The sequence below is a fragment of the Carassius auratus genome, chromosome 29 (assembly GCF_003368295.1).
Source record: "Carassius auratus strain Wakin chromosome 29, ASM336829v1, whole genome shotgun sequence".
Lineage (NCBI taxonomy): Eukaryota > Metazoa > Chordata > Actinopteri > Cypriniformes > Cyprinidae > Carassius > Carassius auratus.
In genome coordinates, this window is record NC_039271.1 from 18,871,877 (window position 1) to 18,889,322 (window position 17,446).

The window sequence follows — 17,446 nt, forward strand, 5'->3', positions numbered from 1 at the left end:
CCCATCCATTGACTTGTCTGACCCCAAAAAACAGGATCTAGTCTTTTAGTTGGCAAGCTTTTTAACATTTAATCAATGCCTTTTCACCCAATGCATTTAACAGTACTCTAATTGTGACTGCTGGATCCTAGGGTTAAGTGCATTGCTCAAAAGCACAGTAATGAGTCAGCAGGACTGTAGATGCAGAAACTTGTAATCACGTCCTGAATCACATATCTCTCACAAGCAATCTTATGATTATATATGGGATGTAACATGTTTTTTAGTAATACTGAATATGGTAAAACCTCTAGTGTAATCTTGCTGTTTTGTTCAAAGATGGAAGTAGATGTATATCATCAGTGAGTATTTTTGTTTACGCAGGTTTATTAATTGTGCTTAATAAGACATGCTAAGCCTGTGAGAATGTTTTAGGAAAAGGTCATAAGCGGTTTAAGTAAAAACTAATTAGACTTTGCTTTAGATGCAAAGACCACATTTGGTCACTGTATTCAGTGTGCATCTAGTCTGAATTAGAATTTTATATTCTAATGCAGTGGTTCCCAAACTTTTTTCAGCATGCACCCCTTTCTAGTGTTTGGCACCTGTCAAGCACCCCCCAACACCTTACTCTGGTTAGATTTCACATTTTTAATTGCAATAACTAAATACAAATATTCACTGTAAATTAGAAAACATAATAATAATAAAAGATCACTTCCTTTTTTTGTGAGATGGATGGGCCTGCATGTTTGCACACAGATCATATACATTAAATATATATGATATATACATATAAATATTTAATTTCTTTAAAGCCCGTTTTTAACCTGGATTCACGAAACATTCTTAAGAAGAAATTTCTTCTCAACTTCCATTTTCTTCTTATTTTTTAATTTTAGAAAAAACTTAAGGATATTTTGCATTCCCAAAAAAATCTTTTCTTAAGATTGTTGAAGATAATCTTCTTAAATTTAGGACAGCCCCAGACTTGTCTTAAATCAAAATAATAATTATTATTTAATGAATTTATTGGGTTATTTGAAATTAATTGTTATATTTGAACATTACAGCAACAGCTACATAATACATAGGAGGACTAGAGATGTGCACAAGTTTTCTGAAGGGACAGCGATGACTGTAAATGTAAACATGATCGCTCATTAGAAACTCATTAGCAACCCTGAAACGAGTCAGGGTTAATTTTAGCTTATTAATACATCATCTTTGGCAATATTCGGTGCATATAAGTGCGCAGGATGCATTTGCTGTAGAAGCGCAGACTAAAATAACGGAAGCGTTCACTCAGATGAAAGTGCAAAAACACGACACAAAAATTAATGAAACATATTGCTGCAGCTTAAGACAGGCTATTTTAAAAGTAACTGTTCAAAAACAGGCCGCATTAAAAACATGAAGCTGAGCGCCATTCAAAGTCGCAACAAAAATATACAGTCTGGTGCGTGCTTATGATCATGATTATTAGGGTAATCTACAGGAATGAGTTTAGCAGCAACATGTATTTATTCAGATAACGGCTGAATTTCTTCTTAAGAAAAAAAATTAAGATGTTCTTAGGAATATATTTGAGAACGTTTTAATATTTTAATTTATTTCTTAAGAAGATTTTTGTGAATCCGGCCCCAGGTGTCCATTCTGTTGAATGTAGTAAGTGAAAAAATGAACGAATTATCAGTTAGCACCTAATATGAACTAAAAGAACAGGGCGGGGCTATTGTGACACAAACGTGCTTGTAAAATGAAATTATATCAATTGTAATTTATACAGTAATGTAGTGTGTAATGTGAAATGTGAAATTGTATTTCTTAATAAAACCTTTGCATGTAAAGTTTACCTCAGTTAAATACATAAAAATAATAAAGAGCGATCTTTTTCCCCGCCATTACAAACATTCTCTTGCGCACCCCTGGTGGTCAGTCTGCGCACCACTAGGGGTGCACGCACCCCAGTTTGGGAACCACTGCTCTAATGGAAAGAAATAGCCAGTTATTTCAAAATGTCTCTAATGTAAACATGTTTTTTTTTTTTTTTTTTTTTTGTATGTTATTTTATTACTTTGCCTATAAACCTGTAAACCGTGGGTTTTTAATGAGTTGATTTCTGATCAGTGAGTGCGCTGTCATTCATGATGTTGCACTGATTATGCTTAATAATCTGACAGCATGTAAAGTCATGTACATGACTAAAAATGTGTGCTTTCATGAGGGAAAGGTCATAAATGGTGTAAGCTCGATCGCAGTTATATTTTTGCCCATTACATACATAGGTCTTAGCTTATTCATTGTATACCATTAATATTCATTGTTATGCAAGCCTGTTTCCACCACAGAATAAAAAATAAATAAATGTTAAAAAGTTATTGCAAGGTAAAAAGGTAATTTTCTCTTGCAATTCTGAGTTTATTTCAGAGTTTAGACTTTGTTTCTTGCGATTATGAGAAGTCAAAATTGCTAAATATAAACAAAATTCAGACATGAACTCGCAATTCTGAGAAATTCAGGGTTGTGAAATATATACTCAGAATTCTGACTTTTTTTCCTTGCAATTTCGTGTCCATATTTCACAAATCTGAGTTTATATCTAGAAACTCTGACTTTCTCAGAATTCTGAGTTTACATCTCACAATTTAGATTTTTCTTCTTATAATCACAAAAACAAGAATTACAAGAATGCATTTTATGCTTATTTCAGTTTGCATTTGCTATGAGGAAAAAGAATATGATCCAAACTCCTCCTCCAGTGCCATCACTCCATTACCCCTCAAATCTATAACATGTGCTGTGTCCCCCACAGCCTGGGGGGACTGACCCTAGACCCGTCCCATTCCAGGTGAGGAGCGGCTGTCAGGGCGCCCTCTCCCACTCCCACCATCCCATCATGAACCTGGCAAGCACATGGTCTCTCCAGCAGCTTCAGGCCCCTGACTGCTGCATCCATCTATTTATTAGGGAATAAAGTAGCTCTAACAGCCCCTGCGTTTTATAGCAGGATCCCTGCTGGTTCTCCACACTACACCAAGTCCTATCAGACTTCTTACTGGGAACAAATTGACGGAGAGGAAGGAGGAAGGAGAGAGTGAGAGGGGCCACGTGCGTCATAGAAGAGAGAGAGTGACTGATGTGTGGCCAGTTTGGCCTGTGTCTGGTTTCCTGAGCAGTCAGTGCAGAAAGCCATATGGGTTCGGAGGAGAGAGAGAGACATGGGTTCACTTTCACAACGAGAGCAGCGTGCATGAGTCATCTTCCAGCTTTAGAGAGGGAAATGAAATAGAGTACAATCCTGTCAGATTATATTTAGAAAAAATAATGTTATAAAGTTAATGTTTTGAATATGAAAGTATGGATATAGAAACATATAGATAAAAATTAGGAAAAGTATGCATAAAAATGTAAATAAAATTTGCATAAAGATAAAATTAAATATAATTGTATCTAAATAGTAAAAAATAAGAAATATGAAAATAATATATATTAAGTAAATAAATAAAACATGAAAATGATATCAGATTTTAGATAGATAGATAGATAGATAGATAGATAGATAGATAGATAGATAGATAGATAGATAGATAGATAGATAGATAGATAGATAAAAAGTTCAATCACCAAGTTGCTGTAATGTTGGACACTAGTAGGCGTTCAAATAGCTGTGTCACCAGAGCTTTTAAAAATCTGATCGGATTATTACAAGTAAAAATAATATCATTCTAATTTGACATTGGCTCTTAGATTCAGGCTCTTCTTGAAAAATAATTACATTCTAAATAAAAAATTGTTGTATTATAATAATGCAGTAGCACATAATGCATAATATCAAGTCCTGTCAAATGATTATATATAATATGTAAATGTGACATATTTTTCTTAAATATATACACAAACTTTTATTTTGGATGTGGTTAATCGCGATTAATCATTTGACAGCACTAATATATATATATATATATATATATATATATATATATATATATATATATATATATATATATATATATATATATATATATATTCCTTTTTATTTTTCTCTTTTTTATATTTTTATTTTACACCGTACATAACAGCCATGACGGAGTCCTAAGTGGAGTTACAGGAAGAGAAAGAAACAGTGAGAGAGAACTGCTGGAATAGAGTGAATGAATAACAGGAGAGGGAGCGCGACAGGAGGAGGAACAGGGACATGAAACTTCTGAGAAGCAGATGTGGGATAAGGAAATAAATGCAAAATGGCAGAAGTGAAGCAAAGCAAGCTGTGGGAGAGATGATACACTGAGTAAAGGAAGTAGAAGGCGAGAGGTGAAGGGCAGAAAGGAGACAGAAAGATTGTGGAACGGGCTAAAGGAGAAAGAAGCGGGAAAATGATGGAATTTCAAGAGTACGCAGTGGGAACGTCAGGAAAATGTCTTGGAGTGAAAACAAGAAAGAAGGGGTGGGAGTGACGGAGTTGACAGTAAAAGAGAGCATGAGTGGTGAGAGGCATTGTGTGTGTGAGTGTGTGTGTGTGTGTGTGCAGCCCACATGTCTTTGATTTGGGAGTCTGCCTGCTATCTGGGTTAGTCACAGGCAGCATTATGGAGAGACGCTGCAGTTTTAATGATATACAGCAGGCTGCTCGCTCAGACACCTCAGCACACAGACCTGTCAGGCTTGCCTCATCATTGATCTCCCAGCGGCTGCCGCAAAGCACTCTGGGAAACACAGCTGGACTGGTTAACCCCACCCCCAGCGCGTGTAGAGCCCCCTCCCCGTCATTTCCACTGTACCCCAAACCACATGGCGTTCTATGTGATGAAGAGAGGTGCATTTACAGTACGTGTGACTCAACGGGGAAGCAGCGAGTTTTACAGACTCGTGAACACTTTGGTTATTATAAGTGCTGTGAATTCACAGCCAGAAAGCTGCTTCACATATGTCTGTTTGATGCCGTTTGATTAAGAGCTTTCACTCTTTATTCCATGCCTTCGTTTTTCTCTGCATGCCCAGAGACTGAGGCACTGGGCAGATTGTTTTGATTAGTGGCTGTTTTTAAGCTAGTCAGGATCTTTGGTATGGGTGGCATCTTTTCTCTTTCAGTCTCTCTGTCTCTCTCTCACTGGCGCCAGAGCTCTTTGTGCACAGTTGTGTAACTGGAGGATCATCACAGAGTTCAAGAGCTCTCCGGAGCTTTAGTCAGGTTGTCTTCATCTTTGCTCACACACACACAGCTCAGCTCCAGTGTTTTCCTTGTCTTCTCTCACCTTTGTTTCTTTCTTGTTCTGTATCAGACACTGAACTGTTTACATAATCGCTCAAAATCAGATCCAGACCTAAAAGGAATGGTTCACCAAAAATGATAATTCTGTCATCATTTAATCACGCTTGTGTCATTCTTCTGTGGGAAACAACAGGAGATGTAGAGCAGAATGTTCACCCTGCTATTTGATTGAAAGTGAATGGTGACTAGGTTCTTTAACAATAGCAGACAGAGTCATACCATTGCTTTGTGTGCGAAACAAAACCAAAATGAGCTCTCAAATCTTATTTGTGCAGTTCGAATGTGCAAATTTTGTCAATTATCTGGTCACATTTGGTCACAAAGTTTTCTCACACACTCCTAAAAAAAAATATTTACTCTTTCATTGGCAACAACATTTATTTGGTCAATTATTTGGTCAGATTTGCCCAAAAATTTGGTCTTCTCCTCAAATAGTCTTGAAAGGGTTGTTTTAGGTTTTCTGTCATCTATGGCTCTATTAACATCCATGGAATCTTTCTATTCATCAGAAGCTTCTTTATAGTGGAAAAAGGTTATTTACAATATAGACAAAGTCATATGAAAGCTTTGTGTGAGGAACAAACTCAAAATGAGCACTCAATGCTTATGGTTTGAATATGCACATTTGCTCAATAATGTCGTCAAATTTGTTAAAAAATTTGGTCCTCTCCTCATACACTCAAAAATAAGCGTTCCTTTATTGGCATGGTTCAATGAAGAACTGTATCAGCCATGGAGCCATTCCATTCGACAAAAGGTTCTTTATAGTGGAGAATGCTCTTTACATTAAGAAAAAAAAGGTTCTTTTAAGAACTGAAAAGTTCTTTAGGAATCAAGAATGGTTCTTTCTGGCATTCCAACAAAAACCCTGTATTGGAACCTTTATTTTTAATGGTGCATATTTTTAAAATACTTACGAAAATAGCACAGAAATCTTCTTTAATGATCATTTACGGTCATTTTGATATAATTGGAGCTTGATGGTCCATTTTCATTGTATGGAAAGGAGCAGCACTAACATTCTGTTAAACATCTTGTTTTGTCTTCTATGCAAGCAAGAAAATAATATGGGTATGACAGTGTAAGTAAATGATGAATTTTCATTCTCTAACTGATCTGCCAGCACTGGCAACAACTCTGCTAATATAAGTCAGTACAAATCTGCAAAGCATCCAGATTCTGAAACCCTGCAAAAGCTGGATGCTTGGATTCTATTCATGCATGCCAGTGATGTCATCATTTACCAACCATAGCTGGCAGCAGCACAGATGGCATAGAATAGACCGACAGAGAAAGAACGTGTCCATTTAAGGTCACATGGAAGTGTGTATTATTTCAGGCAGAGCGAGTAATGTATAAAAATGCATATGTAATATAAGCACACTTATCTATAAGACTCAGCTGCTTTAACAGGTTTTATTGCTCACAGTCAGAGGTGACCTGCTGGAGAGGATCAAAGAGGCTCTTAATTTAAAAGACCTCACAGGATTCTTAAAAATAAAATAAAATTACAGGCAGTGGTGTTTAATGTACTAGCTCTGGCAACGCAATTTTTTAAAATCTTTTTCAAGAATGCATATTTTTCTTAGCACCTACAAAGAGCTTAATGCATACTGATAAGCAGCAGGCATCAGTCATGTATTACTCCAGCATTGCGAAGGGTTGCGCTGCGATTGCATAGACCTCGTGAGAAAATGTAATCGCTAGTTTTACTGTCTCTGTTCATTTCTTGCTAAAGTGCGCCACCATGTGATAAGATGCAATAACAGAGTCAGAACTTTCAATCGTGAATGCAAAGTGTGCAATAGAAATGAACTATTTTTTTAATAAATAAAAATAATAATAACAATAGTAGTAATAATAATAAAAGTAGTAGTTGTTGTTTTGTTATCATTAATAGGTACTAGCTACACTTAGTTTTATTTTTTTGTTCATTCAAAATTACTTGAGAAAATCTTTAATCTCAATTTTTTCTTTTCTTTTCTTTTTCTGTGTTTTTTGATTAACAACTAACGCGATAGTTTACAGAAAATATATTTTTTAATTCATTCCAGTTTTCATTACTTAAATGTAATAGGCTTATTTTTGGCCTTTAGTTTCATAAACCCTTAAAAATAAAGATTCTTCATTGGCGTCTGTAGTTCCAAGAAGAACCTTTAACATGTGTAAAATCTTTCCATTCCAGAAAAGGTTCTTTATAGTGAAAAAAACTTATTTTTATTTATTTATTTATTTATTATATATATATATATATATATATATATATATATATATATATATATATATATATATATATATATATATATATATTTTTTATATATATATATATATATATATATATATATATATATATATATATATATAAATAAATATATATAAATTTTATATAATGTTCTTCACACTAGGAATTACTTTTTTTTTTTTTTTTTTTTTTTTTTTTTAGAAATATTCACAGAAAGGTTCTTTGGGGAACCAAATATGGTTCTTTTACGGCATTGCTGTGAAAACCCCCTTTTTGGAACCTTTATTTTTTTTATAGTTTGGGAACTTATTTTTAAACGGTACAATACATTTTAGTCGGTGTAATAAAGATTACAGTCTATGGTTTATTTTGTATTATTTTTATTTTAGATTCTCAGTGTGTTGTAATTACTTAACCAGTGCACCAGGGGGAGCAAACACCATTTACTACTAATGAATATGAACTCAAATTAACCACTATTTATGAATATTATCAGATTGCTCTCAAGCCAACTATTAGACATTCTCATTTTTTTATTAAATTGCCCCAATCATTGTCCATTAAATCCTAGTATTTTAAATCCTTATACACGTTAATTTTGGTATTGCTTTTACAAAAACTGAAGAAAACACATGAATACAGTAACGATGCAGTGATTTTAAACTCCGCATAGTGCAAAGTAAAATAAATAGAGTTTATTGCTCACTGTGCGTCAGGGTTCCAGAGTGAGTGAATTAAGGGAGGGACATGGAGACGAACCCAGGTCTGCGACGGGAGGCGTAAAGGTGATGTCTGGGCGTGTGGATTAGAGGAGATGAAAGGGTCCGGAGAGGCGCTTTATCATGCACAGACTACTCGGAAATTGAGTGGCGTCTCTCACACCAATTCTGACATGTCTGTGGGACGGCACTCAAAACAGAGGTGTGGGGGTGATGCTGGAATGGCACAGGGTTCTCTGCAATTCCCAAACCTCTCCAAGAGTCTGGAGCTGTAAAACACTCATCGTATTTGCATTCCTTACACCGCACTTCTGAAGGATAGGGTGCACTGTGGCTGTTTATGTCTGCAATGTTGGTTATCAGCTGTAAACTCGTCGAAAACGGGTGTGATGATAAAGCATTCCCCACATTATAGCACGGTTTAGTCTCATGCCCAAGTCCGTTTAGTGCAACTGCGACTTTTATGTGCAAAGTTATTTAGAGGGTAGCAGGAGCTGATCTGTCAAAGATCACATGCGTGGCTTTTATTCCTCATGTCAAACTGGGATTTTTTTGTTTGTTTGTTTCCCCCTTGTTCGGATTTATTGCGGTAAACTATAGAGCTAAAAAGAATGGAAATTATACGCATGTGAACTTTGATGGAGGAATTATATTTTCCAAGCCGTTAACTCTTTTATTCCATCTCCCTCTGTGAACTTTTGACTTTTTGATTTTCATAGTAATGCTTCGCGAGTATCTCTATGTCCCCTTCATGCAAGCGTAATGCCGTAATTTATCATGCTTTTGCGCACCGGAGAATCAAAGCTCCGCCGCGGATTGGATTCTCATCTGCTGCCCTCTTGTGTTGTGTGGCCTCCTCATATTCCTCATCAGTTCCTCGGCTCCCCTCGCGCTCCTCCTCCTCTCCATTGTATCCGCGTCCAAACGAAAGGGGTGCGGAGAAGTGCGAGCAGAAGGAGGGAGGGTTAAGTTGTGCCGCTTCGGAGCGCAGCGCTGTTGGTTCATATCGAGAGAACCGGTAGAGACAGAGGGGGAGAGGATTTGGACTATCACCAACATAGTTGCACTTATGTCTTTTTCTTCGTTCGTTTTAACTTCCATACATGCACCGCTTATATCCATTACGCACCGGCATCCACTTTCGTTGCGTTTTATAAAGTGGAGTTTGAAAAGAACATTCTTAACAGATGTCAGACTCCGTTAGTGCCTCGGGTCATCTAGGTGTTTTACGCACAGCTGGTGTTTAAAACTGAGCTGGGGCGAAATTGAGGGGATTCAGATGCACTGTACTTTCAGCTCCTCCAAGAGGATTACTATCATTTCCTAAATGTTTCCCCAGAGGAGGCTCTTCACGTTTCCATTTCTTGGACGAGAAAGGATGGATGTGAGAAGGACCCAAGGACACCTACTTTTGGCAGTGGCCCTCATCGTCTGCAACTCTCAGCTGCTGGTGGTCGCCCACTCATGGTGGTAAGATCTGATCTGTTTGTAAACTTGTCTGAGTTTCATATCTATATTTCTAAAGAATATAATATCGAGTCAAAAGCGTTTGTGAAGGATGAAATGATGCAAAAGAAAACTATTAGCTGAGAACAAATGTAGAGGCTTTGTCACAATATTTACCTTGGGCAACAAATGGTCAAACTGTTTGTAAATAATGTCATTCAAGTCAACATGTCCCGAGGACAACAGGTTTTTCCAACAGTTTTCAATTTGAAAATAGGTTACGGACACCATTTATGCCATGCAATCTTTAACTCTATGTCAAAAACAATGAATTTTCTTCAAATTAAACTGGTTCATGATTATTGTAGAGAATGACAGGTTTAGGTTTTGACTTAGAGACTTAGAAAAAAACAGTTTTTGCTGCTATATTTTATTGCATTCTCCAAAAAAAAAAAAAAAAAAAAAAAAGCCTCCACATAAGTATAGCCTAATGAAGTTTTACACTATAAATAATGACTTTGTGTCATGTATGCTGCAGGTTAGTTGTGCATATTCAAGTCTACACTGTTTTTGGCTGATGGTTGGTGCTTTGGTCTTACTTTCTAAGGTCATTAGCCATGAACCCCATCCAGAGACCGGAGATGTACATTATTGGAGCACAGCCTCTGTGCAGCCAGCTGACGGGCCTGTCTCAGGGTCAGAGGAAGCTCTGCCAACTCTATCAGGACCATATGGTTTATATCGGAGAGGGTGCAAAGACAGGCATCAAGGAGTGTCAGTATCAGTTCAGGCAGAGGCGATGGAACTGTAGCACGGTGGACAACACATCTGTGTTCGGCCGAGTCATGCAGATAGGTGAGTCACTGTGATGTATATGCACTCAAAACAAGTATCTAAATTGATTGATTGCACAATAATAAAGCATGCAGCTTTTGAATTCATGTCTGTTTGATATTTAAAACCACGGGGTACTTTTGAATTAGAAGAGTCTACAAATAATTAATGTATTTTGTTCTGAGCTGTCAACTATTAATTAAGTTCTTGATTTCATATGGCTGGTGTAAGTAGTCACTTGTCCAGATGTTTATTGCTAGTTTGCCTATGTGAAAGATGATATATGTGTCAAAGCTTTATAAATAGAATTCATAAAAAATGGTAGATATATGGGTCTTTCATTGTTTTAAAAGACTACTTTGTCATATGAATAACGATCACAAGTAATGTGAACATAGCAGTAGTTACATTTATAAAAAAAAAAGACTCAACCAGTTTAAGTGAAACAGTAGGCCTAAATAAAATCATCCATTTGTTCTTGTATTACAATAAAAAAAAAAAAAAATTATGGTACTGTGTTTTCAACATTTTAATGGGCAACTGGGCAATATTGAAAAAAAAAACGCATAGAGATGCATACTTTTCCAAACTTTTTTGATTAATATATACAGTAGTTTTGTTTCGTTGTTGTAATATAGTACATGTAAAGTGTTAATGGTGCGCGCTAAGCATGCATTAACCAGCTCCGCGTGAGATTTACGCGCTGTGCTCTTGACATAAATTTTGTGATTTTCATAAAATATTTTTTATTTAAAATAATGAGTGCTCTATATTACCTTTTGCATGCCTGTAAGCAGCTTGTAGGTTACTTGGATCCGAATGCATGCTCGTTTGCGTGTCGATCTCTCACAGAAAACGCTCTTTGCCTCAACTGAACTGAGTGTTAGTTCCGCTCATCGGTGAAACAAGGTGTAAGACGCGACATGCTCCCCAAATAGCACGGGACTTAATTGCAGTCAATCGCGAGGTTTATATTGAGGTGTTAGTCGAGCCATTGTCCAGCGTTGCTTTTGAAATGTAATGACACGATGACACAGAGTCGAGATATCCGGGACTCTATTTGAAGTCTGGGCACCAAAGCCCAATAAAAGTGGCCCTCCGAATTCAAGGCGCATCTCTGGAATGCAGGTACACACCCGTTTACACGAGCCGCTTTGTGTGTTTGATGCTGGGAAACCGGCAACGAATGTTCATATAGCGTTCTCAGTTTTTCTGTATGTACAATACAGAAATAAATCTATAAAATCTTTGCTCTACAGTACAGCTCTAGGATTTTTTTAAAATATTTTTTAATATATATATATTTACATATTAAAAGTAGAATTGAAACGCAGACCCATAAAATCAGTTATTGTAAAATTGACTTGTGGGGTGAATCATTAACATAATCTTTATGCTCCTGTCATTCATTTTGTGCTTTTTTAATACAAATAACAGTTACTTGTGGTCCATCTAGTCAGGGGCAAGTTCACTTTCATTAAGGCATTGAGGAAGGCCGGAACATTAAAAAGGAATTCTCAGGGCCTGGAGTTTAAAAAACGTTTTGTTTGACAAATTTCCTCTCATAATTACTGTGACGTTGAGCATTGATGCAAAGTGCTTATCTCTAAATATGGTTGTACCAGCACTTTTTAACATGTTTAAACAGCTTTTAAACGTTAAATGCTATTAACTGTATTGCCTGTGCTGTTGGGGTATGTGAAATCTGCATTCCAGATGGCTTATTAGATGGGGGAAAAAAATCAGGTAACACATGCACAACAGATGCGAAAAGAGCACAGATTTTTATAAACCTATCGCCTCTTTGGCAGGAAATCTTTGCAGGTTATTGTATACCTCATATCAAGTGTACCAACACTTTTTTTCACTTGCATTTCAATATATATCCATAGAAATATATGGAACAATGGAACAATGAATCAGTGCTGTCTATGTACATGCACACGTTTCTGATAATCTTATCTCTCACTGCAGGGCTTACCAAAAAATTGTTACCATCTGTGGGGTTCTGGAAACGAGTTGTTTTACTCTTCGCCTTACTTCCTAAGTGAATAATCAAGAAAACTAGTATACTGAAGAGTTGTGGATGATTTAACGAAGTGATTTGAAGCCGGTGGAATGTAATTATGTGCTTGTGTTGTGTGTGTCTCCTGCAGGCAGCAGAGAAACAGCTTTTACTTACGCCATCAGCGCAGCGGGTGTCGTGAATGCGGTGAGTCGGGCGTGCCGTGAGGGTGAGCTTTCCACCTGCGGCTGCAGCCGAGCGGCTCGTCCCAAAGACCTCCCGAGAGACTGGCTATGGGGCGGCTGTGGGGACAATGTCAACTATGGCTACCGTTTCGCCAAGGAGTTTGTGGATGCCCGCGAGCGCGAGAAAAACTACCCGCGTGGATCTGTCGAACAGGCACGCACGCTTATGAACCTACAGAACAATGAAGCCGGGAGAATGGTGAGGAAATAAACACTCACATCAGTCAATGATCTATTGATAGATGGAAATGATTGGATAGTAACAAGCAATCTCCACAGTATATCTCTCTTGACCCAATATGTGGGCGTTAAATCCAACATGATCCACCTAACTGAATTTTGTGTATGAGTCTACAGTGCATTGGTTTGGTTAAGGTGTGTTTCTTCAGTGTGTAGGGAATGAATCACATCTGTTGCAACCTCTATTGTGATATTTAGAAATAACAGCCCAGATGTACACTTAAATGGATAAACACAGCTTTAGATATGTTTGTGTGTGAATAAACCGAAGGCAGCCCTTATGTCTCCTGCAGATCACCACAAACACAATAACAAACACAGTTACCTCATCCCCTCTCTGTTGTTGAGTGAGTGTGTTTGCTTAGCTATACTTTGGAACCACAATTGTCTTTAGAAGTTAGCTAAATCTGACAAAATTGTCCTTTGCAGATGTTCTCAAAGGTAAAATGAAAGGGGTGGGGTTAGTGTGGCCTGTAGTAATTATATTTAACTTTTAGGGATGTGTAGTAACATTTTCACAATTGACTGGTGAGTGAGTTGCCTGAACAACTAGTCAGTTAAATTGTTTTAATGAAGACCTTTATAGTCCAGATTCGTTTACATTTGCCATTGTTTGGTGAGTTTTACAGGTTATATCCAGGCAGTTTAATAGGAATCCATGAGATTGGGAATTTTATGAGATTTCCTCAAATCTTGTAAAATTCATTAAGATTGTTAAACTAAAAAAAGGCTAATTTTTATCATGATGGAAATGGATCCTAAAAATGTAATCCCTGTGGCAGGACACTCAAAAACAGTGTGAGAAATGATCCAATGGCTGAAGACATCCATCTAACTGTGTTTTAAAGTTGATCAGTTTCAAGATTTTTTTTACCAACAGTTTCAAGGGTTTGATTCCCAAAGAATACTAATAAAAATTGCTTTGGATAAAAGGCTTTGCTGTAAGTAAAACTGGCTGTCTAGCAGCATGCACACATCTGGAAAAAGCTTGTTTACACGATTAGTCGGTTGTTGGATGATTAGTCAGTCATCAAGATTTTAACTTTGGGTTTATATAAAAAAATAACTGTAGTCTGTGGCATCTCTTCATTTAGATTACAGGCTAGGGAGAGAGCTAATTTAATGGAAGTGACCAAATGGCGCCAATGCAAAGGCTAGCACCCTTGGAGTCCGCTGGGAGTCAGGAAGTCAAAGCGCCACCAGGGATGATGGGACTGTTAAAGCATTCCATGTTACTGTCATTCAGCATGTTGCTCAGATTGCCATCCAATCTTCCTTTGATTATTTTAATGGAGTAGTCGATGCCAGAACAAATTGTGTTTTTTTTATAAGGTGATGTGTGGTAAATATGTTTAGTAAGGAACGCTCTGACACTGCACATTTTCTTGTTGAACGACTTCTTGCTGTTTTATAGAACAGATATGCAGTAGAGGCATTATTGGAGCATTACCAACTATGTGAGTGTGTGTGTGTGTCTGGCTCCAACAAACTCTGGCCCCCCTGCCACGTTCAGGTGGGCATTATACCCTCTCAAAGAACGCACTGCAGAATGTCACCACAAAACATGCCATCAAACTGGAATGTGTTTCTCCGTCCCTTTGCGAGTCCCACGCTTTGTCATACCACACCCCAATCCCATCCTCAGTTATTTGAGTGCTTTTAAAATGAAGCGGCCTCATAAAAAGTCCATTTGCCTGCCGATGTGGGTGCTTGCTGTGCACAGAGCTCTGCCGCATATGTTTGTCTTAGAGAAGATGAGTGTATTTAAAGTGTTTACAGAAAAGAGGGCCTTTTCTGGAGTTATGGCACATCTGAGATCCCTGGCTCTTCTCCTGGAGGTTCCCAGAGGTGAGGAGGTCAAGGTCTGGATGGGTTCAGTATGTGCATGAGGGTGAGATTATATCTCGGCCACCCCCATTTGAATCCTTTTTGTTCTTTTTTGAGTAATTGGCACCTACTTTTTTGGTGGAAGTGGATCTTAAGGTGTGGTGTGACCCCGGAGACTCCCGCCTTCCTGGCGTTGCCTTTCTGTGGGGCCTGTTTGCCGGAGATTTGACTTGCTTGGAAAGGCTTAGTCTTGGTGGGCTTTTGTGGAGGCGACAGAAGCATATCGGATGCCCCTCTGTGTGGAGTCAGGGCAGGTGGGGGGATGGAAGGGTATAGTGAAAGATGGTGCGTGTGGTTCCACCCCTGTGGGTCACAAAGGCCTTTGACCCAGACTGTACCCAGAGAGGAGGCCTACACCCTTTATAAAGATCACCTGCTTCGGTGCTTCTTTCATTCTTAATCAACTGCAACGGAAATAAACACACACACGCCTTAATCTAAAGCACTTTATTACTTACTCACACACACATGTGGGCGTAACACATTTAATTCACATTCAGTGAATTTATCTGCATTACTAATGTTTGAATGCTTTTGTACTCACAGACACGCATGTTTACTTAGCTATCCAAATGAGAATGTGCCATATACTTCTCTTGTTTTTTTATCTATTCAACCAGTCAAAAGTGATTTTTATGTGATCTTATTAAACTTTTGATCTGAAGACATATTATTAAGTGCCTAAATTTGGTTTTGCTGACAAATAAGTTATTTGCTTAAAAAAAGGTGAGCTTAGACTGAATAGTGAATGGAAAGCAGCTAACAGTTGTCCAGCATACATGGGAACTTCTTCAAGGCTGTTTAAGAAGCTGAAATCTGGGCAGTTAAACTAAAAATGAAACTAAAAATGAAAGATTATTAAAAAATAATCAACTAGCAACAGCAAACAAAATCAAAATAATTCTTAATAACTGTAAAAATGAAAAACGTTATACATAAAACAGGGATAATTGGGTATGTTTTACAAGAAAGTGTTGAATTGAATTTCACGTTGAATTTAATTATTTGTGAAATGTTCTAGCAATTACTGCATGCATTTTTGTGTGTGTAAAGACTATAAATGAATGGACAAACATTAAAAAGTAAAATGAAAAAGAAAATATTTAAAATTTGCTTAATTAAATAGTAAATTAATAATAATTTTTACCTCTTGAGGACAATATTGCCAGATTTACTACCCATTTTTGTCCCCAACCTCTCATTACCACATTGTTCTGGCCTTGAAAAGTGCTACATTTTCTTAGCCTAGCTCAGAGATATTTCTGTTTGTCTACTTTAGATTCTTTTTCCCATCTCGTGTCTCTTATCTCTACACCTCCAGGGATGGTTGTTTGCCATCTCCATACTCCGCCCTGACCCCGCCCAGCAACCGACCCTGACCCTGTCTGAGCGTGCTCCATTGTCCGCAGCACCGCATGCGTGTCCCCTCCACGCACCGAAGAGCCTGTCTATCCATCACACCTTGGTCACTTGGGCCAAAGAGAGAATAAAGAGAGAAAAGGAGGGGAGCGAAAAGGAGATAGATGAAAGTGAGGAGGAATAAAAGAGCGAAATGGCAGTTTCAGTTGGGCGCACATGTTGCATAGAAATGCTCAAAAACCCTTTTATGTGAGATCATTTGGATGAAGTAGCAGAACTGCCGCTTGACACGCAAGATTGTAAATAGGGCAGAATGTGGGAAAGTGCGTGTGTGTGTGTGTGTGTTGTTTCTGGATTGCAGGTAGGTATGCAGGTAGGGCTAGTGATGACAGAGACTTGAAAGGTGTTAGAACTCCCCTTAATGTCTGTGTGTGAGCAGGGAAAATGTAGGGGTCTTAAACAGCTGCCACCGGAGGGGGGTTGAAGAGTCGTGGCAGCACATCCTCAGAGACGACCATTAAATGTTCTCACGTGAGGTGTTAAAGGGAGGAGCACGACCTGGGCTTAAATGACAGAGAAACAGAGAGAGAAATGCCTTTAATGTTCCCTCGTTCAGGACACTAAACAGACACAAAAGACACAGCACACAAGACACGTCAAAATCCAGGGCGGAAATACGCACGCTGGCCACCCAAATCTGATCAAGCCCAGACGTTGTACTCATTAGCTTGTTTTTGTGTTTGTCGGTGAGAAGCGGCACATTTTGGTACACCCCGTTGTGGGTGGTTAATGAATAGTGATACTGAACTTAATGTTATATGTTAATTAATTAAAAAGGAAAGGAAAGAACAGCCGTTGGTTTAGTATGACAATATGTTGAGCGCATCTTTATTGATTCAGCTGGGGGTTTCATTGAATTTAATCAGCAGGAAGTCTGCTGTCAGTGGTCTCTGGACTCTCTGTGTGTTCTAGAACAGAATGACTATTCATCCCATTGTTCTCCAAATGCTCTCACTGCGGCTCACTGTTTGTAAAGGGACCATAAACTCAAAGGCCTCTGGAGGCCCCACCAGGTTCAAACGGACTGGTGCGCTGAACGAATTTAGCCTCTAGAGGGCGCCCGTTGATCAAGATTTATTTTGCAGCCTTTGATAGTACTACTGGTGTGTTACCTAAAGAAAATGTATTCATTAAATAAAAACAAAAATAGAATAAAAT

The 17,446-nt window shown here is 37.9% G+C and overlaps 1 protein-coding gene across 2 annotated transcripts in view; it reads left to right on the top strand.

Annotated features, from left to right (window-relative positions):
• LOC113048276 (protein Wnt-5b-like) overlaps positions 1 to 17,446 on the top strand; it is a 71,717-nt gene that overhangs the window by 51,640 nt on the left and 2,631 nt on the right. The window contains exons 2-4 of one of the 2 annotated variants that reach the window (XM_026209992.1): positions 9,552 to 9,682; positions 10,266 to 10,513; positions 12,649 to 12,941. In XM_026209992.1, the coding sequence (XP_026065777.1) occupies positions 9,591 to 9,682; positions 10,266 to 10,513; positions 12,649 to 12,941 (633 nt within the window). In that variant the 5' untranslated portion in view covers positions 9,552 to 9,590. Of the gene's footprint in view, positions 1 to 8,778; positions 9,683 to 10,265; positions 10,514 to 12,648; positions 12,942 to 17,446 lie in introns of those variants that run through there. The other variant, XM_026209991.1, reaches the window with a different exon arrangement.